Source organism: Notolepis coatsorum (genome assembly GCF_963971535.1).
Source record: "Notolepis coatsorum genome assembly, chromosome: 6".
NCBI classification, from domain to species: domain Eukaryota; kingdom Metazoa; phylum Chordata; class Actinopteri; order Aulopiformes; family Paralepididae; genus Notolepis; species Notolepis coatsorum.
In genome coordinates this window covers 181,686,435-181,709,074 of record NC_140170.1, presented here as the reverse complement: position 1 = coordinate 181,709,074, position 22,640 = coordinate 181,686,435, and the positions used below count along the sequence as shown (strand labels likewise).

Sequence of the window (22,640 nt, the reverse complement as noted above, 5' to 3'; positions counted from 1 at the left end):
TAGGTGGCAGTGTCCCCCTATTTTCTAACACTATCACAATAGGGGGAATATTGTACCCCACAATGAATCTGGCATTTGATTGGCCAGCATACCTGGCCAATGTAACCACAGGTATAAAACGTTAGCGCGATCCCAGAATCTACGAGGTTTTGGAGGAGAGAGAGAGAGAGAGATAGATAGAGCGATAGAGAGAGAGAGAGAGAGATTGAGAGAGAGATTTGAATTGAGATCAGCCTATAGTCTATATTTATAGTGTTATACAGTATAGTGGTAGTATCAGACTAATTGTAAGGTTTCAGCTGTGCTTTAGAAAGTACTTAGTCGTGCTAAGTAGTAGTACTATTCGAGGGATTAGTGTGTAGTCTAGGTAGTATATTTCAGTAGTAGTAATAGTAGTTTGATCAGTTAGTAGTTTCATTTAGATCAGTATGAAGAGACGTAGTGTAGGAAAGCGAGGGGACAATCCGGCGGCGGGTCGCTTTGTTCAGACGAAGCTGGCGTTTGGACCCGCGGTTGTTCAAGCAGCAGCAGCACCAACAGCACCAACGTCTTTGGTAGCTCCGATCGGAGAGAGCCGTGAGACCGTTGCTGGGCCCAGTAACGCGTCTCTCCCCGGGACCGGGAGCGGCTCTACCCGACGCAGTTCGAGGAAGAGGAAGGCTGCCGCTGTGGTCATAGCTTCTTCATGCGAGTCAGGGGACAGCGATTCGACCGCCCACGAATCTGATGGGAGCGCCGATTGGGAACCACCAGGTAATTACACGGTCTTATATATATATATATATATATGTGTGTGTGTGAAACGTGTATTTGATGATTTACATACTGTGACTATGTAACGTTAGTTCGACAAACCAACGGCGATATGCATGTGATTGTGTGTGTGTGTGAAACGTGTATTTGATGATTTACATACTGTGACTGTCTATGTAACGTTAGTTCGACAAACCAACGCCGGCGATATGCATGTGATTGTGTGTGTGTGAAACGTGTATTTGATGATTTACCTACCGCTTATTCTGTGACTATGTAACGTTAGTTTGCCAAACCTAACGCTGATATGCATTTATTATATTCTAGCTCCGGAATCATCTGACGATGATCTCGGCTTGGGTCGGAGGTATGAGTCTGATTCATCGCACGATTCAGACGTGGGAGTCGGACACGGTGGTGGTCGACGGGGCAACGGTACGTCATGTTTACTAATGCAATGTGAATATTGTTTTGTGCATGTTCAAATCGATAGTTGAATGATATAGGATATAGTAGGGATGTAGAGTACAGGCCACGCGACCATGTGCTACAGTTAGGTTGTCTTGTGTGCGTGTGTGTGTGTGTGTGTGTGCATGTGCACGCCCTTTGAAGTGGCTCTTTGAAGTGTGTAGCTATCATGTAAGTGATAATAGTTGCATGCTGGGCATGATACGACGTGGTGGTGGTGGTCGACGTGGTAATTGGTATGTTGCAATGTGAATATTGTTTTGTGCATGTTCAAATCAATAGTTGAATGATATAGGATATAGTAGGCATGCAGTACAGGCCACGCTACCATGTGCTACAGTTAGGTTGTCTTGTGTGCGTGTGTGTGTGTGTGTGTGCATGTGCACGCCCTTTGAAGTGGCTCTTTGAAGTGTGTAGCTATCATGTAAGTGATAATAGTTGCATGCTGGGCATGATACGACGTGGTGGTGGTGGTCGACGTGGTAATTGGTATGTTGCAATGTGAATATTGTTTTGTGCATGTTCAAATCGATAGTTGAATGATATAGGATATAGTAGGCATGCAGTACAGGCCACGCTACCATGTGCTACAGTTAGGTTGTCTTGTGTGCGTGTGTGTGTGTGTGTGTGCATGTGCACGCCCTTTGAAGTGGCTCTTTGAAGTGTGTAGCTATCATGTAAGTGATAATAGTTGCATGCTGGGCATGATACGACGTGGTGGTGGTGGTCGACGTGGTAATTGGTATGTTGCAATGTGAATATTGTTTTGTGCATGTTCAAATCGATAGTTGAATGATATAGGATATAGTAGGCATGTACAGGCCACTACATTTAGTTACATGGATGTGTGTGTGTGTGTGTGTGTAGATGCCTCACCCCATGCCATTTGATGTGTGTGTGTATGTGTGTGTGTGTGTGTGCAGTGTGTGTACACACACACACACACAAGATCAAAAGACATGCATCCTCTCCAACACCTTTGAACTTCGCAGTACATGGTGAGGCCTCTATATGCAAATTCCATTGATTACAGCACACACATACACAATGGCATGGACACATGGCGAGGCCTATATTTAAATGCATGGTTGTGTAGCATATGTAAAATTCCATTGATTACAACACACACACATGTACATGCTTTGATGGCCGCTGATTTATTTTGTGTTCACACAGCAGAACACTCCGAAACCGAATCCGGGGCCAATACACCAACATGCTTGGGTATGTACTAACTACATTTATGTATGTGTAAATGTATTACTATTGTGTTTTGTGAGACTTACTTACTGAATGAATTTAATCCAATTCAGATTCTGGCGCAGACCCTGCAGATAGTGACGCTGAGACTGGCAACGACATAGGATCACATTCTACTCCTGCAGGTAATTGTACATGGTGGTGACTGGCTGCTGCTAGAGCCTGGGCCTGGTGGTAGCTGGCTGCTGCTAGAGCCTGGGCCTGGTGGTGACTGGCTGCTGCTAGAGCCTGGGCCTGGTGGTGACTGGCTGCTGCAGGGCCTGGGCCTGGTGGTGACTGGCTGCTGCAGGGCCTGGGCCTGGTGGTGACTGGCTGCTGCAGGGCCTGGTCTGGTGGTGATGGTGGTAAATACAATGACAATGCGTTGCCCTAGTGTAATGTATTACATCATGTGATTCTAGAACTGGATGCTAGTCTGGACATGCCGGAACCTGTTGCAGGGCGGAAACGCACATCTAAGAGCGGTAAGTTGGCCTCACTCTGCACACCACTTCCAGCTCTGACCTCTGACCCCCACACCACGTCCAGCTCTGACATCTGAACCCCACACACACTCACTCATTCACTCACACAGTTTGTAACTACGTGGCATATGAATGTCTACAGTAGGGGTGTTATAGTATATTTGTATAATTGACAGGTCGTGGAGGAGCGAAGAGCAGGGCTGCGATCCGTCAGGAAGAGGAGAATGCCTGGTCTCGTGAGGGCTGGGTGCCTCAAAGGATCCCCTTCACAGCCCAACCGGGGTTGCTCCAGGACGCCAAGGCACTCAGATCTTACCGGCCTGCGAAATGGATGGATCTGTTCCTGACAGATGCTTTTCTGAACTCTATTGTTGCCCAGTCCAACCTCTACGCTGAGCAGTCCATTGCCCGGCTGGACCCCACGCTAACCAGTAGCAGGGCACTGCTTTGGAAGCCCCTCACATTGAAGGAGCTGAAGAAGTTCCTCGGACTCCATTTCCTTAGCAGTGTCCTGCGGAAGCCTCGCGTGGACCAGATGTGGACCACTGACGACATGATGTACACACCGTACTACTCTGATACCATGCCACGCAACAGGTTCCAATTGATCTGGCGATTCCTCCACTTTGCGGACAATACTTCCCTGGAGGTTAGAGACAAATTGTGCAAAGTACGCCCTGTAGTCGACCATGTAAACACGAGGTGCAAGGAGCTGTACCAGCCTGAACGCGAGCTCGCCATTGACGAGGGGGTGATGGCATGGCGAGGCCGCCTGACCTTCCGGGTCTACAACCCCAACAAGCCCACCCGCTATGGCATCAAGTCCTACTTCCTGTGCGAATCACGCACAGGATATTGCTTTTCATTTAAGCCATATTGTCGGGAAGGCTCGCTCCTGGGGGACACGGTCGTCGGTCTGCTTGGACGTCTGTCTGGGGCCGGCTATACGCTCTACATGGACAACTTCTACAACTCGGTACGTATGTCAGCCAGGCTCCGACAGTTGAGGACCGACGTCTGTGGTACCCTCAGGAAGCACCGGGGCGAGCCAGCCATCATCAAGAACATTACCAAACGTGACATCGGTGTGGGGGAGCGCATTGCGGTCAACAACAAGGAGGTCCTGATCGTGGCATGGCGCGATAAGAGAATCGTGAAGACCATCAGCAGCTTCCACGAGGACACTATGGAAAAGGCGATGGTGTGGAAGAAGCAGAAGAAGGGCAAAGCGCTGAGGGTGGAGATGCTCAAGCCAACATCAATCCTGGAGTACAATAAATTCATGAACGGCGTCGATCAGCTGGATCAAAATATATCGTACTATCCGGTTACACGTAAGACTGGAAAGTGGACCAAAAAGTTTGTGATGTATCTGATCCAAATATGTATCTTCAACGCGTTTGTCTTGTACAAAAAAAAGCACCCACAAGGGCATTACTCCAACCTCTTCCGGTTCACCAGGGCTGTGGCGCGGACCTACACAGACGGTAAGGAGAAGAAGATTCCTGGGGTGACAGCGGAGATGGAGGCGGAGGCGGAGGCAGGGGAGGAGGCAGGGGAGGAGGCAGGGGGTGGGGATGAGGAGGAGGCAGGGGCTGAGCAGGTGGGGCGTGTCGACCCTAGGGCCCCACTGGGGGACCCGCAGAGCAGATTAGTGGGTGGCTTTGTGAAGCATGTAATGGTTGCATACAAAGCCACCCCGAAGAGAAAGCTACCGTGTAGGAAATGTCGTGTCTGCAGTAGGCGTGGCATCAGGAGTGAGACCAGATATTTTTGCACATCGTGCAAAGTCCCCCTGCATCGTGACAAATGCTTCGCTCTGTACCACACAAAGAGGGATTTCTCTAAATAGTTTCTTTATTAGTTGTCATACAGAAGTACAGACTACTTCTAAATAATCCGGCACACAGAAGTACAGATTACTTCTAAATAATCCATCATTGTGTGATACAGACAGAACCATGTGTACCGGTACATAGTATAGCTAGCTGAGTGTAGTATAGTATAGTGTAGTATAGTATAGTATAGTATATTGTAGTATAGTATAGTATAGTATAGTGTATGGGTAGTTGCACTGTTTTCTGTACAAGACAAATGCGTTGAACACATGTATTTGGGCCACGGTTGTCGATATTGCATAGGCATGTTTGGACCACTTGCAGATGAGACGTTATGTTAGCGATCTAGCTGTATCGACTCCATTCATAATTTGCATTGTGTGTGTATATAGTTTTTTTTTATTTATCTTTTTCCCCCCTCATTTTTACCGTTTGCACAGAACCAATGGTTGCTGACAGTCACCCAGTTTAAAAAAGTATATACTGTAGGTAACATACCACACTTTTCTAATGCAGTCCATTGGCCTATTATTTATATACTTTGGAAGCATGTATTGGATATTTTTTGGTCCACAGATCATCTGGCGCTTCATCCATTTATCAATGGACAATGCAGTCATCGATGCGAGAGACCAAGTAAGATATGCCCTGTAGTTCATGTGACGTGAATGTTACCAGCAAACTTCTAAATGCACTGAAACAATGGTTGGTTATCCTCCAGTGTTCACTTTTTATAAGGTATTGTCTTTGTAAATTACCATAATCCTATACTGTGAATGTTACCAACAAACTCCTAAATGCACTGACACAATGGTTGGTTATCATCAGCCAGTGTTCACTTTTTATAAGGTATTGTCTTGGTAAATTACCATAATCCTATACTGTGAATGTTACCAACAAACTCCTAAATGCACTGAAACAATGGTTGGTTATCATCACAGTGTTCACTTTTTATAAGGTATTGTCTTGGTAAATTACCATAATCCTATACTGTGAATGTTACCAACAAACTCCTAAATGCACTGAAACAATGGTTGGTTATCATCACAGTGTTCACTTTTTATAAGGTATTGTCTTGGTAAATTACCATAATCCTATACTGTGAATGTTACCAACAAACTCCTAAATGCACTGAAACAATGGTTGGTTATCATCACAGTGTTCACTTTTTATAAGGTATTGTCTTGGTAAATTACCATAATCCTATACTGTGAATGTTACCAACAAACTCCTAAATGCACTGAAACAATGGTTGATTATCCTCCAGTGTTCACTTTTTATAAGGTATTGTCTTGGTAAATTACCATAATCCTATACTGTGAATGTTACCAACAAACTCCTAAATGCACTGAAACAATGGTTGATTATCCTCCAGTGTTCACTTTTTATAAGGTATTGTCTTGGTAAATTACCATAATCCTATACTGTGAATGTTACCAACAAACTCCTAAATGCACTGAAACAATGGTTGGTTATCCTCCAGTGTTCACTTTTTATAAGGTATTGTCTTTGTAAATTACCATAATCCTATACTGTGAATGTTACCAACAAACTCCTAAATGCACTGACACAATGGTTGGTTATCATCAGCCAGTGTTCACTTTTTATAAGGTATTGTCTTGGTAAATTACCATAATCCTATACTGTGAATGTTACCAACAAACTCCTAAATGCACTGAAACAATGGTTGATTATCCTCCAGTGTTCACTTTTTATAAGGTATTGTATTGGTAAATTACCATAATCCTATACTGTGAATGTTACCAACAAACTCCTAAATGCACTGAAACAATGGTTGATTATCCTCCAGTGTTCACTTTTTATAAGGTATTGTCTTGGTAAATTACCATAATCCTATACTGTGAATGTTACCAACAAACTCCTAAATGCACTGAAACAATGGTTGATTATCCTCCAGTGTTCACTTTTTATAAGGTATTGTCTTGGTAAATTACCATAATCCTATACTGTGAATGTTACCAACAAACTCCTAAATGCACTGAAACAATGGTTGGTTATCATCACAGTGTTCACTTTTTATAAGGTATTGTCTTGGTAAATTACCATAATCCTATACTGTGAATGTTACCAACAAACTCCTAAATGCACTGAAACAATGGTTGATTATCCTCCAGTGTTCACTTTTTATAAGGTATTGTATTGGTAAATTACCATAATCCTATACTGTGAATGTTACCAACAAACTCCTAAATGCACTGAAACAATGGTTGATTATCCTCCAGTGTTCACTTTTTATAAGGTATTGTCTTGGTAAATTACCATAATCCTATACTGTGAATGTTACCAGCATATAATGCACAGCAACAATGGTTGGTACTGATGACTTGTCACCCAGTTTATTGAACATATTTTACAATAAAAATGTTCATGGCATCAAAGTTTCAAGTTTTTTGCATTGTAAAGTATTCTGTATTTTATAATAATGTTGTCTGGACCTACACCAGTAGTTATAAAACTTACTTGTTCATTAGCGCCAGGCATATCAATCAAATGACCAACAAAGTAATCAATCAATCAAACAAATCAATCTATGAATCAAACTATCAACAAAACAATCAAACATTCTATCAAGCAAATGACCAACAAAGTAATCAATCAAACAAATCAATCTATGAATCAAACTATCAACAAAACAATCAAACATTCTATCAATCAAATGACCAACAAAGTAATCAATCAATCAAACCAATCAATCTATGAATCAAACTATCAACAAAACAATAAAACATTCTATCAAGCAAATTACCAACAAAACAATCAAACATTCTATCAATCAAATGACCAACAAAGTAATCAATCAATCAAACAAATCAATCTATGAATCAAACTATCAACAAAACAATCAAACATTCTATCAATCAAATGACCAACAAAGTAATCAATCAATCAAACCAATCAATCTATGAATCAAACTATCAACAAAACAATCAAACATTCTATCAATCAAATGACCAACAAAGTAATCAATCAATCAAACCAATCAATCTATGAATCAAACTATCAACAAAACAATCAAACATTCTATCAAGCAAACTATCAACAAAACAATCAAACATTATATCAATCAAATGACCAACAAAGTAATCAATCAATCAAACAAATCAATCTATGAATCAAACTATCAACAAAACAATCAAACATTCTATCAATCAAATGACCAACAAAGTAATCAATCAATCAAACCAATCAATCTATGAATCAAACTATCAACAAAACAATCAAACATTCTATCAAGCAAATTACCAACAAAGTAATCAATCAATCAAACAAATCAATCTATGAATCAAACTATCAACAAAACAATCAAACATTCTATCAAGCAAACTATCAACAAAACAATCAAACATTCTATCAATCAAATGACCAACAAAGTAATCAATCAATCAAACAAATCAATCTATGAATCAAACTATCAACAAAACAATCAAACATTCTATCAATCAAATGACCAACAAAGTAATCAATCAATCAAACAAATCAATCTATGAATCAAACTATCAACAAAACAATCAAACATTCTATCAATCAAATGACCAACAAAGTAATCAATCAATCAAACAAATCAATCTATGAATCAAACTATCAACAAAACAATAAAACATTCTATCAATCAAACCAATAAAACAATCTGTCAAACAATCAATCAATCAAACCATCCATCCATCCATCCCAGTCTAAATTGCTTTATAACACGTTCAGTACCTATTATCACCCCGCCGGCACACCTTTCATAAAAGTGCCTGTAACTTCTGTTCTAAATAATTTACCTCCACTTTTATCTTTTGTTGACGTTTTTTAACTTGTAATTGTGAACGAACGAAGACATGCAGAAACAAACGGTTTTTTGCATTGTGTACATCAACTTGTCGTCTTCAAATGAGCCCAACCATTTCCCCATAGTTATAATATAAAATATAGAAATAGCTCCGCTAAGATCATGAGATATGCTAGAATCGTCCAGGAATCCTGGCAACCCACAGTCATTTTCCGGATTTTTGGCCGGCACCCAAAGTGTTAAAGCCCAGACGGAATGCTTAACAATGAAAAAAATCTGTTTCAATTACATGTCAATAGTAATAATAGGCACAAGTTAGTTAGTAATAAAGCATACGAGTCATAATAATAACAGCTGGCGCAACAGGGGGAATAAAACTTGTCACGCTGTGACCATAGTCATCCCAACGGTGCTAATGCAGTCATTGCGCGTAATTACGCATGCACATTATGACTACATTTCAATATGTTTCCAATTGATAGGACTCAGTTGGTTGTTGCAAAGGGTATTTTGCACTGTTGTGAAGTATGGTAGTCTGTCTGCTACATGTTATATTGTCCTCTCTGGTAAACAAGAATACCCTGAAGACTCTGGCAGGAGCACTCATTCAAGGGTACTACGACTATGCTTGCACCTCACGGTACCAAAGCACCTCAAAGGCGCTAAAAACAAGATTACAAATATCACAAAACAAACTGGTCAGACTACTACTTGACCTTACTCCTAGAACCCACCTCACCCCTGCCCACTTTGACTACCTAGGATGGCTTAGGGGCCTTTCTCACTCAGATCAAATCACCGCCCCGGGGCACGGGGGGGAGTGTTCTCACTCACCCCTTTTGGGATGCGAAACGGCGCTGATTCGTTTTAAGCGTTCGTTCGTGTCAAGCGTTTTTAATATAACCCACCCCCTTTCCTCACAAATGGAACTAGTGTTGTGGAGTCCGCTTTGACCGTTTTCCAGGGTTAGCAGCTATCGCTAGTTAGCTTAGCCCTAATGGATACCTTGGTTAGCAGCTATCGTTAGTTAGCTTAGCCCTAATGGATACCTTGGTTAGCAGCTATCGCTAGTTAGCTTAGCCCTAATGGATACCTTGGTTAGCAGCTATCGCTAGTTAGCTTAGCCCTAATGGATACCTTGGTTAGCAGCTATCGTTAGCTGCTGCTAACGATAGCTCATTGCTCGTGTCAATTAAATTGCATGTTATTAAATGTCCGCGCTGGTCTGTCTAATGAAATTACAACCGCAACATTGTATCGCACTGTACAGCCCTGGTTGTAGGCTAATGTTTTACTATTTTTTTTATCCAATTTGTATGGATTAATTTAGGAGTGAAATCACCACTCGCAAGCTTGCCCCCAGATATTATTTTAAACTCGCACAGACAAAATTAGGGCGCAATTTGCAATCATCTCATCGCAGTGTACAGCCCTGTACGGGAGGCTGCAATTCTAAACTGGCCACCGTAAATGGCCAAACCCCCCCCACCCCCTCCTAATAGACAGTCTCCTCCCCTCCGTATATATAATCTCCCCACCGTATGTATATCTCTCTCCCACCCCCTCCTACAGTCTCCCCCCCACCGTATGTATATTTCTCTCCCACCCACCCACCCCCTCCTAATGTACAGTCTCCTCCCCATGATATGTATATACTGTCAGGATCTATGGGTAACAGTACTGTATATTTGCATATCATATATGTCACAAATGTAACAGTACTATGTACCTGTATGTCATGTATGTCCCTATGCCATAAATGTCATGTATGTTGTGTAATGTCATAAATGTCACTATGAATTGAAAATGGGGGACCCTGATGTAAACAAGACAAACGTCTTTCTCTGGTCTGCATCCCCTTAACAATTGTATGTATTGAGCCGTACTGTATTGTACCCATTCTGCAATCTGTTAAATAAAGTTTTCATTTATTAACTATTTCACTTGAGGATGCTGCGATGTAAAAGTTATACACAGAGTGGTACAGAGGTAGACGAGTTGCAGGTGTGTAAAAACTGAATGCTGTGTACAGCAAATACATTATTTCCACCCCTGAAAATACGCTGTATCTTCTATTTATTAAGCTCCTATTACTGCATATTCTGCACAGCAGTGACAATTCTGATATTCTATTTGTGATCCTTGCCTCATTGCATTTAATTAAACATCACCTACAGTCTCATCACAGAAGGCAGTTATACTTGTTTAACCATCCTGTTTACAACCTTCCTGTCAAATATTTGCTTTCTTTTATCATTAATTCCACCACATAGGTCTGTGGTGCTTCATGTAAAATCTGACTAGATAGAAGACTATAATACAGTATATTACTACAAGGTCGCAAATAGACCTGCCGTCGAATCAATACCTTCATTAATTTACATAAACACATAGGAAGGCTCCTAAAGTCCCGTGGCCTCTAATGAGATCCTTGAACAGACACACCTTTTAAAAACGAATTGAACACACGCACTATGCACATACACTTATATGTAAGACACTTTCTGTAAATAATTTACTATTTTATTTAATCTGATTTTATGTTATTTTACCCATTGTTACCATTCTTTTATGCATTGTTGGGTCTGAGCTCGAAACACAATTATGTCATTAGCTGCAATGCCCCTGTATTGTGGTGTATTTGACAAAAATAACTTTAACTTGAATTTGAGATCCAGTTCAGTAGTGTCCATTTACAGTATTGCTCAGACTAGTGTCAAAAGAGCTAGTATCTTAAATGCATCTATATGTTCAGATCAAATAGCCACCCCTCATAACTAGGCTAATTCTCTTCTCAGGCTTAAGACATTTTTAATTACCTGTATGCAATTTTCACGTCCTGTACAAGTCATAATATATATACTGCACAATATAGAATCGTCCAAAGCGACTAGGAGGCGTACATATCTAGCAGCTAAGGATGAATGTTATTCTGAGACGCAACATGGAATCGACTCAATTCTAGTAAGATGTGTGTGGCTCTGAAAAGAGCCTTTGGGTCTTGGGATAGTTTGGATTGAATATACGATTAGCCGCCGAAGCCGTACAGAGTGCGTCCCTGTCTCTTCAGAGCATAGACCACATCCATGGCTGTGACGGTCTTCCTCTTGGCGTGTTCGGTGTAGGTGACGGCGTCACGGATCACGTTCTCCAGGAAGACCTTCAGCACACCACGAGTCTCCTCGTAGATCAGACCAGAGATGCGCTTCACTCCACCGCGGCGCGCCAGGCGACGAATCGCGGGTTTGGTGATTCCCTGGATGTTGTCACGGAGAACTTTACGGTGACGCTTGGCGCCTCCTTTTCCGAGTCCCTTTCCTCCCTTTCCACGACCAGACATTTTCTTCTAGGATGAGTTCAAAACAAATGAAAAGAAGTAATGAAGAACAAAGGCAAAGCCCTCTGAATATAAATACTCTCTGAGGACGTAAAAGAAGACTGAAATAGCGCGTCATGCTAGGCGTGGCCAAAAGCTGCAGCCCATAATAACCCTCCTTCTCACACACTTTTGACCATAGAACTGGTGTCACGTGATTGATTGATTGATTGATTGATTGAAAACTTTATAAACAGATTGCAGAATGGGTACAATACAGTACAGCTCAATACACACAATTGTTAAGGGGATGCAGACCAGAGAAAGACTTTCGTCTTGTTTACATCAGGGTCCCCCATTTTCAGTTCATCAGGACATATATGACATACATGACATACAGATAGACAGTACTGCTACATCTATACATTTATGACATACCAGATTTGCAAATACAGTACTGTTTGTGATACAAAAAGAGTCCAGAAAAGGGAGTATATACATTTGACGTAAAAACTGTACATTGGAGGGGGTTGGGTGGGGTTGTGTGGGGGGGGGGGGTTGGGTAGGGAGGGGTTGGGGGGGGACCACTGTACAACTGTACAAGCATAACTGTACATTGGGATATTGACAACCATACTAGGTAATTTACATTGGAGGGGGTTGGGGGAACACTACAAACAAGCAAAACTGTACATTGGAATATTGATAAAACCATACTAGGTAAATTACTGTACATTGGAGAGGGTTGGGTTAGGACATTTACAGGGGTGTAAATTCTAAGACATGTCTGGTTCATGAGTTCCTCGTGGCAGCTGGGTTCACATGGTTGCACTTATTCAATTTATCTATCCCATTAGTTTGCCCCAGAATCTTGTCTGGGGTCCATTTTGGTTGGTCTGCAATTGCTTTCCCGGTTTCCAAAATGGTTGGTCAGTGTGGTCTGGTACTGTCCATGGTGCTGAAATAGCGCCATTTAGATTCACAGTGCCTAGTACAAGTAGTTCAAGTTTCAAGTTTGCTTTTATTTGCCATGTATAAAGTGCATGTACATTACAGTGAAATGCTTGGTTCTTTACGAGCCCCTGAGAATGTGCTTCAAGCAGTAAAATAAAAAGTAAGTAAAAGAGGAATAAAGACCCAACACTATACTGTACCATTGCTATCATGGTTTTAAAATGGACTATACCATGTTATTAATGGTTATTAAGGGCAGATTCAGAGCACCTTGTGAAACATAAAAGCAACTATTGAGCATGGTGTGGTGTATCAGTGAATGTGTTGAAGTCCAAACCACAGGGGATGCCTGATGAGCAGAGTAACCTTTCAGCCAGATGTGGAGGCTGTGTATCCTGCTAAACATGGAGGGAGAAGGGACCAGAGAAGATCAGTATTGCTGAGGGTTACTTATGAAGTCAGATTTTAGACTTCTGATTGCTGGAGTTTGATGATGTCAGATGTCAACAATAACGTTATAAAAGGTTACTGTTATTATTGTAATAATGTATTTAACATACAAGGTTGTAAATTGTACAGAAATATAGAGCTCATTATGATCAAATAATGAATATTATTTGCACATGTCTGTTGGAAATCATATCATAGGACGTGTGTTTGGCTATGGGGTAGTTAGTTAATCTGTTTCATTATAATTATATATGAGCCTGGAATGTATTATTTTTGGAATAGCATTTCCACTTTGAAAATGCTAAACTAAACAGTATCCATATACATTATAAAGACCAATAATGTATTATTGATCAGGGTTCTAATAAGGCAGGTGATATATTATTTTACAGTATAAACGTGATGTACAAGCTAGAAGTCTATCCAATCTAGCTACTTGTCAACAACCTAAAATCACAGGATTTTGACTAGTAAATATAATTTGCAACTTAATAGCCATCCAAACTATGATTACAGTTGCAAGTAATTTATTATTCAATAATTAAATATATAAAATGTCATCTCCGACAGACACTCCTACCATAAAACGGTGCAAATAAAATGTAGGACATTTAGCAATACCCGGCACTCAACCACTTTGATGAACAGCGCGATCATCATGATAATAGGAATAACTCTCTCAGGACAGAGTGGGTGGCTCTTAAAAGAGCCTTTGGGTTAATCTTCAGTGAACAGGGTAGTTTACTTGGAGCTAGTGTACTTGGTCACAGCCTTGGTTCCCTCAGACACAGCGTGCTTCGCCAGCTCACCGGGCAGCAGCAGACGCACAGCGGTCTGGATCTCCCTGGAGGTGATGGTGCGACGCTTGTTGTAGAGAGCCAGGCGCGAGGCTTCTCCAGCGATGCGCTCGAAGATGTCGTTAACGAAGGAGTTCATGATCCCCATGGCCTTGGAGGAAACGCCGGTGTCGGGATGAACCTGCTTCAGGACTTTGTAAATGTAGATGGCATAACTCTCCTTCCTGGACTTTCTGCGCTTCTTGCCTCCCTTGGCAGCGGTCTTGGTGACGGCTTTCTTGGAGCCCTTCTTGGGCGCTGGCTTGGCTGGTTCAGGCATGTTCAACGGCTTATGAATGAATGAATGAATGAATGAATGAATGAATGAATGAAAACTTTATTTAACAGATTGCAGAATGGGTACAATACAGTACGGCTCAATACATACAATTGTTAAGGGGATGCAGACCTGAGAAAGACGTTTGTCTTGTTTCCATCAGGGTCCCCCATTTTCAATTCATATAGACATATATGACATACATGACATACAGATAGTCAGTACTGCTACATCTATACATTTATGACATACCAGATTTGCAAATACAGTACTGTTTGTGATACAGAAGGAGTCAAGAAAAGGGAGTATATACATTTGACGTAGAAACTGTAGACACCATTCGATTATCAGAATCGAATGGTGTCGGTCGCTTATGGTTTCCTGCCTTATTTATAGGAGGTTGATGCAAATAGTGCTGCGTGGCTTCTACGATACGATTGGTCGGGCGTACGTGTGTAAAGCTAATAGAACATGCATTTCTCTCAGCATGGTTAAAAAGGAAATTATAAGAAAGTGTACACATTGACAATATTTTGGTTTATTATTTGGCAGTGCTGGGAAAAGTATTGAGCAAAAGTACAATACACTAATAGAATAGTACTCTGTTAAAAGTCCTCAATTTAAAGTACTTCTTATTGAAATAGTTTCTTAATTCCATGTGGAACCAGGACATACATCCCCCCCAAAAAATAAACAGGATATAAGGAGCCAAACAAGGCAATTATGGTAGAAGCAAAACTTTTCTCCACATAAATATTCTATATGGAATTCCAAAAAATTTATACACAAACTACAGCTAGTTTCAATATCAACCGTATATCTAGAAAAACAGCTTCAGGCAGCATTGCTGCATTCTTTTGAATGACTGATTTAGTCCAGAACTCCATTCCTGTTTTGTAGTTCTGTTAGAATTTCATAGCTGTAGTTTGGGGCAATACCAATGGAGAAAGTGAGTCATTCTTATACATGAAGTACTTCAAATTGGGCAAACTTCTAGTCAGTTATGTGTGTGTGTACCATAACCCTTACCTATATTCTGAAAAGTTATACCACTCGTCAGTATGACTTAATACATAGTCTTTATAGTATACCTGTAACACATATACATCTGATACTCCAGTTTAATCACTTTATCGATTCCTATTGCACTTTACTGTTACATGTGTACTGTTTAGACGCAAACTTATTTTCTTTGTACTGTATAACGACAATGGATTTAAACCTGAGGAAATGTATAACCATGCCTATGCGTTAAATGCACAGTCCTCGACACCTGTCATTCTGTTTTAGGGATGAACTGACTGAACTAGTATGACTGTCAAATGACCGATACGGATTAGTCTTATTGTGAATTTATTCTAGTTTCATAAAGAATAATTATGTGTAGAAAAGCTTAGCTTCTACAATAATGACAAATTACAGTATAGGATGCAGTCATTGCCTTCTCGGTAATATGTGGGTGGCTCTGAAAAGAGCCTTTGTGGGGTTTGTCGAAGAGGCTAAATAATTTACTTCTTGGCAGCCTTCTCGGTCTTCTTGGGCAGAAGGACAGCCTGGATGTTGGGCAGCACACCACCCTGAGCGATGGTCACTCCTCCCAGAAGTTTGTTGAGCTCCTCGTCGTTACGCACGGCCAGCTGCAGATGGCGGGGGATGATACGACTCTTCTTGTTGTCACGGGCAGCGTTTCCAGCCAACTCCAGGATCTCAGCGGTCAGATATTCCAGCACAGCGGCCAAATAAACCGGGGCACCGGCTCCAACACGATGAGCATAGTTGCCTTTACGCAGCAGTCTGTGGACACGACCCACAGGGAACTGAAGCCCGGCACGAGAGGAGCGAGTCTTGGCCTTAGCTCTGGCCTTTCCTCCGGTCTTGCCTCTTCCAGACATGTTTATGGTTGTCTTTAGTTAAACGAATTTGAAAATGAATGCAGCGAGCTGGAGAGACGCCTTTTATCATCAGGTTTGTGTTTTCTCACCCAATCAGGAAAGACGTTTTGTTGGCGGTTTTTCCAAAAGACCAGTCCTCCAATAACCTTGTTCCCAGTTGTATCTCCGTGAAGTCCTCCAATAATCCTGTGAGGTGTAGGCGGAGTAACGAGCTCACAGAGAGGAGACCAATCAGAAACGACTGCGCCTCCGCGTTAGTAATATAAGGCCAGAGTTTCAACACAGCAGCGTATTATTCTTGTTGAAGTGAAGACTGAAACATAGTTTCTCATAATGGCCAGAACTAAGCAGACCGCTCGTAAGTCCACTGGTGGCAAAGCCCCAAGGAAGCAGCTCGCCACCAAGGCTGCCCGTAAGAGCGCACCGGCTACCGGCGGCGTGAAGAAACCTCATCGTTACAGGCCCGGTACCGTGGCGCTGAGAGAGATCCGTCGTTACCAGAAGTCCACCGAGTTGCTGATCCGCAAGCTGCCTTTCCAGCGCCTGGTCAGAGAAATCGCCCAGGACTTCAAGACCGATCTGCGCTTCCAGAGCTCTGCTGTCATGGCTCTTCAGGAGGCCAGTGAGGCTTATCTGACGACCAACCACCTCAAACTGAACCTAAGCAAAACAGAATTGCTCCACCTGCCGGCCAAATCCTCCCCCCTGACCGACCTCTCCATCACAGTCGAGAATGCAGCTGTGACCGCGTCGCCGACCGCCAAGAACCTTGGTGTTGTCCTCGACGACCAGTTGAACTTCTCTGCTCACATCGCAGCGACAACCAGAACCTGCAGATTCCTCCTGAGCAACGTCAGAAGGATACGCCCCTTCCTGACAAAAGAAGCCACCCAACTCCTCGTCCAATCAACAGTCATCTCCCGCCTCGACTACTGCAACGCACTGCTAGCTGGCCTCCCGGCCACTGCCACCAAGCCTCTTCAACTCATTCAAAATGCAGCGGCCCGCCTGATCTCAAACCTACCGAAGTCAGCCCATGTCACCCCACTTCTTAGGGACCTGCACTGGCTCCCCATTGCTGCACGTATCCGCTTCAAGGCCCTCGACCTAGCATACCGTGCGGCAAAGGGAACCGCTCCCGCCTACCTCCGGTCAATGGTCTCTAACTACACACCCTCAAGACCCCTACGCTCTGCGTCTTCTGGCCGCCTCAGATCTACTCCTATCCAAGCTCCCGGAGGGTCATCAAAGAGAAGCCGCCTATTCTCAGTCCTTGCCCCACAATGGTGGAATGAACTACCCATCCCAGTTAGGACAGCCGAATCCCGTCCAATCTTTCGCCGTCGACTAAAGACTCACTTCTTCAACCATTATCTGAAATGATAAAAAAAATAAAAAATAAAAAAAAATCTAACCCCGACTAACCTTAATGTCATGCACTTGTCCTAATAAACTAACCTACACTGTAACACGCAACACTTTGATGAACATTGTTACTCAGCTGATAGAGTTATACCCTTCTTGCTGTCTTGTCGCACAGAACTTGTAAGTCGCTTTGGATAAAAGCGTCAGCTAAATGACTAAATGTAAATGTAAATGTAAATCTGGTCGGTCTGTTTGAGGACACCAACCTGTGCGCCATCCACGCCAAGAGGGTGACCATCATGCCCAAAGACATCCAGCTGGCCCGCCGCATCCGTGGAGAGCGAGCTTAAATCGACCTGTTGACTAGTTCTTCCCCTAAAGGCTCTTTTAAGAGCCACCTCAATAATCCTGAATGAGCCCAGTTTCCTCATTTTAACTATTCTGATTCCACGTGGATGAAGTTGGTGATGTGTAATACGTTCGTTTGATGGCCATCGTAGCTGATTGATTGATTGAAAAGTTTAACAGATTGCAGAATGGGTACAGTACAGCTCAATACATGCAATTGTTAAGGGGATGCAGACCAGAGAGACTTTCGTCTTGTTTACATCAGGGTCCCCCATTTTCAAGTAATCATATAATCAATACCATGTAACCAGAATTATGATTAATTGTTTATTTTCAGTCCTTGTCTACAGACAAATTAAAAACATGTGTGGACTCTCAAAAGGAAAAGAAATGACAAATGCACATATTCAAAGCAAGCTCACACACAAAATCCAAACTCAATGACTGAAAAAAGGAATTGGCTGAAGCACATTCTTATAATCCTTTACAATTCTTAAAATCTAAATATACTTTAATATAAGAGACAAAATTAAAATATGCTGGAAGATATGTTTTTTTTCTTTAAGAGAAAAACATAAGAGAAATAAATCTTTGATGTTTTACTCAACTGTACTCCTGAATTGTTTTATTCATAACTTGACTGCAAAACGTAATATTGAAGTCATACATTCATATTGAGTTTTCTCTGATCCATTAGTTCATCTAATACACTGCTGACTAGTAATAAATATGACCTATATGGTTACAAATAAATACAATCCGGATTATCATTGTTTGCTCCGGAGCCTTGTCTGGAGTTAATTTTGTTTGAGCCTGCATGCTTTCCCCATTTCCAAAATGGCTTCGTCAGTGTGGTCCGGTACTGTCCATGGTGCTGAAATAGCAACATTTACATTCGACGTTCCATCCAAATTCGTTTTTTTATTTCACTATTTTAGATCAGATTAGATTAAAATGAATTGTCATTATACAGCACAAGTATAGTACAACGGAAACAAATTGGTGCCTAACTAGAGTACAAATCGCTGCTGTCTGGACAAAACCTCATAACTCAATTTTTTTTAATATTTTTTTTTATATAAATCAACTCTGTAGATCATCCTCCATATATGTGTGTTTGGGTTTTACAAAGTTTAAACAATGGGAAAGCATTAAACCGATCATCTGTCTAAACCTCCTAACTCTATTCACCCTCAAATCTGTGTTCGTTTTTTTCATCTGCTGAAAAGTTGGGTTTTTGGAGTTATGAGGTTTTGTCCCAACAGCAGCGAAATGTAACAATAAAGTGCAATAGGATTAAACTGGAGTATATATATAAATGACTAGTGCTGATCAGATGTATGTACAGTGTTACAGGTATAAAAGACACTATGGTAGTAAGTCATACTGACCAGTGCAAGGTAAAGATATATATATAAAGGTATATAAAAAGATGATATGCAGGTGTATTCAGACAGAAGTGGATAGATATACTATACATGCAGTGTATGCAGCATTATTGTACATGCTATCACACAAGAGTTACATGACATTGTAGAATATAGTTTGTGGTTGGTGATTACAGTGTAAGGCAGTAGGAAACAGAGTTCAGAGTTTGAACAGTATGGATAACATATCCTAGAGTATCCTAGAGTATAGGATATTAACTATTCATTTAACTGACTATAAGTTAGCCAATATGAAGTACCTTATGTATATAAGTATGACTCTGTCTCCATTGTTATTGTCCAAACTACAGCTATGAAATTCATAACTACAAGACAGCAATGGAGTTCTGGACTAAATCACAGTCATTCAAAAATAATGCAGTGATGCTTCCTGTTAAAACCTGCTTTTCTAGATAGAAGATTGATATTGAAACCAAAATTGTATTATGTGTCTAATTAGCACTAATACTCATTTATACACGTACTCCAGTTTAATCACTTATACATTGTATTTTGCACTTTACTTTTGTATTTGCACTGAAGTTATTTTTCTTGTACTGTACTTGCCATGTACGATGACAATACATTTTAATGTTAAAAAAAGACAGTCAGGAGTCTTTGAGAGGGTTCCAGGTGAGTGTTCATTTCACTATAATGTAACTGACTAGAAGTTAGCCCATTATGAGGTACAGTATATATCATAATTCATATTATGATCATGTGTTTTACTTTCTCCATTATTATTGCCCAAACTACAGCTATGAAATTCTAACATAACTACAAGACAGCAATGGAGTTCTGGACTAAATCAGTTATTCAAAATAATGCAGCAATGCTGCCTGTTAAAAGATGCTTTTCTAGATATAACATTGACATTGAAACTAGCTGTAGTTTTTGTATAAACAAGGTTGGAATTTTAAAGGGGAAACGAAGAAATGTATTTTGCACATTATCTCACTAACATCCTAAAACAGTTTTGCACACATTCATTTAGTTTGAGTTATTGGGAGTAAATTAGTTTGAATACCATTGGGGACATTGAATATTTGTGTTGTTCATTAATGCTCAATGCAATTAAAAGGCAGCAGTCCATATAAAATGTTCTGGTATGTATAGCAGTATCTTCTAGACTGATATTAATAACAGGAACATAATTACATTCAATGTTACATCACATTGTATTTAGATTTAAGTGTATCTAAATTATGTTTTATTCTTCTGGACTGGAATCGACTCATCTTCCAGAATATGAATCAAATGATGCAGTAACTGAACAGCTCTACTTAACGGGTGCTGCTGCAATTTATCCAGGACACAAACATGTGACTTAGATTTGCTTCTATCCACTATTAAACAATGCATTTATACGAGGGAATGTGCCATTTCAGGGATAGTAGTGGTTGGCTCTAAAAAGAGCCTTTTGTGTGTTTTAGACAGTAAAGCTTAAGACATTCACTTCCTCTTGGCTGCTGTCCTTGTGGGCTTCGCTGCTTTGGGCTTGGCAGCCTTCTTCGCGGGGGCTTTCTTGGCTGCAGGCTTCTTCACTGCCTTCTTGGGGCTCTTGGCTGCCACCTTCTTGGGGCTCTTAGCTGCCACCTTCTTGGGGCTCTTAGCTGCCACCTTCTTTGGGCTCTTAGCTGCCACCTTCTTGGGGCTCTTGGCTTTGACTGCAGGCTTCTTTGGAGACTTCTTAGCGGCAGGCTTTTTAACCACAGCCTTCTTAGCCGCAGCAGGTTTCTTCACTGGCGCTTTCTTAGCTGCTTTCTTGACGGGCTTCTTGGCTTCAGCCTTGTTGATTTTGAAGGAGCCGGAGGCACCGGTACCCTTGAGCTGGACAAGAGTGCCCTTTAACACCAAGCTCTTCACAGCGGTCTTCACACGTGAATTATTCTTCTCCACGTCGTAGCCACCGGCAGCCAGAGCCTTCTTTACCGCAGCCAGGGACACGCCGCTCCTCTCTTTAGAGGCAGATACCGCCTCGAGGACGAGTTCTGCGGCGCTGGGACCTGATGCCTTCTTCGGCTTGGAGGCAGCTTTCTTCCTGGGGACTTTAGCCGGAGGGGCAGCGGCTGGAGCGACTTCTGACATAGTTCTCTTCTATCGTCGATCAACACGAAATGCAACAAATAGTCCGAGCTGACTGGTAGTGGAGCTGGGACAGGGGGCTGGTCTTAAATACTACATGAGAGCCATGCAGACTCAACCCCCCCTGTCTACATCTCTGCAGCTGAAAAGCTCTGCTACTTGTGTTTTCTTCTCGCCAAAACGGGCTAAAATACAAACGTGGGAACATAGTTGAAATCTAACACCTAATGGGTCAGTTAGCACAAGCATGTTCCATTAGAATAAAACCATCTGGAGAGCCGTGGTTAGTTTGGACATGTTCCAACGCTCTCCTTTCCGTCGTCACATGGTGCAGTGAGCAGCAACTTGTCTCAGTATTTTGCTTTTTAAATGGTTTAAATGTCATTATAATCCAGTCAGTACTCGTTCCCCTGTGAGTCGAGCTGCCTGGTGAGGGACTGGCAGTAAAACAAGGCATCTGGTGTCATGCTTTTGGTTCTAAACTTGTACTTTCTCACTGCTGGTAAACACAGTCATTGCTGGCGTCGGCATGATATGTGTTACCTCGTCTTCTGTGGAAGATTACCACTTCTGACTTACCACTTATGATGAATTAAATCTACAATTACTTTTATGAAGATTAAAAAAAAAATACACAAGGAAGGTACAATGTATCTTTCCTTTTGGGAGAGACTCGCCTATTATTGTCAAACTGCTGTGTGCTGCCGATTAAAGCCCAGACGGAAAGCTTAACAATGAAAAAAATCTGTTTCAATTACATGTCAATAGTAATAATAGGCACAAGTTAGTTAGTAATAAAGCATACGAGTCATAATAATAACAGCTGGCGCAACAGGGGGAATAAAACGTGTCACGCTCTGACCATAGTCATCCCAACGGTGCTAATGCAGTCATTGCGCGTAATTACGCATGCACATTATGACATACATTTCAATATGTTTCCAATTGATAGGACTCAGTTGGTTGTTGCAAAGGGTATTTTGCACTGTTGTGAAGTATGGTAGTCTGTCGGCTACATGTTATATTGTCCTCTCTGGTAAACAAGAATACCCTGAAGACTCTGGCAGGAGCACCCATTCAAGGGTACTACGACTATGCTTGCACCTCATGG

The 22,640-nt window shown here is 41.6% G+C and overlaps 5 protein-coding genes across 5 annotated transcripts in view; 1 reads left to right on the top strand and 4 right to left on the bottom strand.

The window, feature by feature from the left end:
• LOC311230844 (uncharacterized protein) overlaps nucleotides 1–22,640 on the top strand; it is a gene marked incomplete at both ends in the record, with an annotated part of 512,928 nt that overhangs the window by 14,555 nt on the left and 475,733 nt on the right. The gene's annotated exons all lie outside the window — the stretch shown is intronic.
• LOC311230894 (histone H4) lies at nucleotides 11,608–11,919 on the bottom strand (the record flags this gene model as incomplete). Its single annotated transcript, XM_084317283.1, has 1 exon — nucleotides 11,608–11,919. The coding sequence occupies one exon, from the start codon at nucleotides 11,917–11,919 to the stop codon at nucleotides 11,608–11,610; it is 312 nt and encodes a 103-aa protein (XP_084173409.1).
• LOC311230886 (histone H2B-like) lies at nucleotides 14,041–14,415 on the bottom strand (the record flags this gene model as incomplete). Its single annotated transcript, XM_084317275.1, has 1 exon — nucleotides 14,041–14,415. One exon carries the CDS (start codon nucleotides 14,413–14,415, stop codon nucleotides 14,041–14,043), a length of 375 nt encoding a protein of 124 aa, XP_084173401.1.
• On the bottom strand, nucleotides 15,921–16,304 carry LOC311230866 (histone H2A; the record flags this gene model as incomplete). The annotated part of the gene is made up of 1 exon (XM_084317253.1): nucleotides 15,921–16,304. One exon carries the CDS (start codon nucleotides 16,302–16,304, stop codon nucleotides 15,921–15,923), a length of 384 nt encoding a protein of 127 aa, XP_084173379.1.
• On the bottom strand, nucleotides 20,897–21,532 carry LOC311230849 (histone H1-like; the record flags this gene model as incomplete). Its single annotated transcript, XM_084317238.1, has 1 exon — nucleotides 20,897–21,532. The coding sequence occupies one exon, from the start codon at nucleotides 21,530–21,532 to the stop codon at nucleotides 20,897–20,899; it is 636 nt and encodes a 211-aa protein (XP_084173364.1).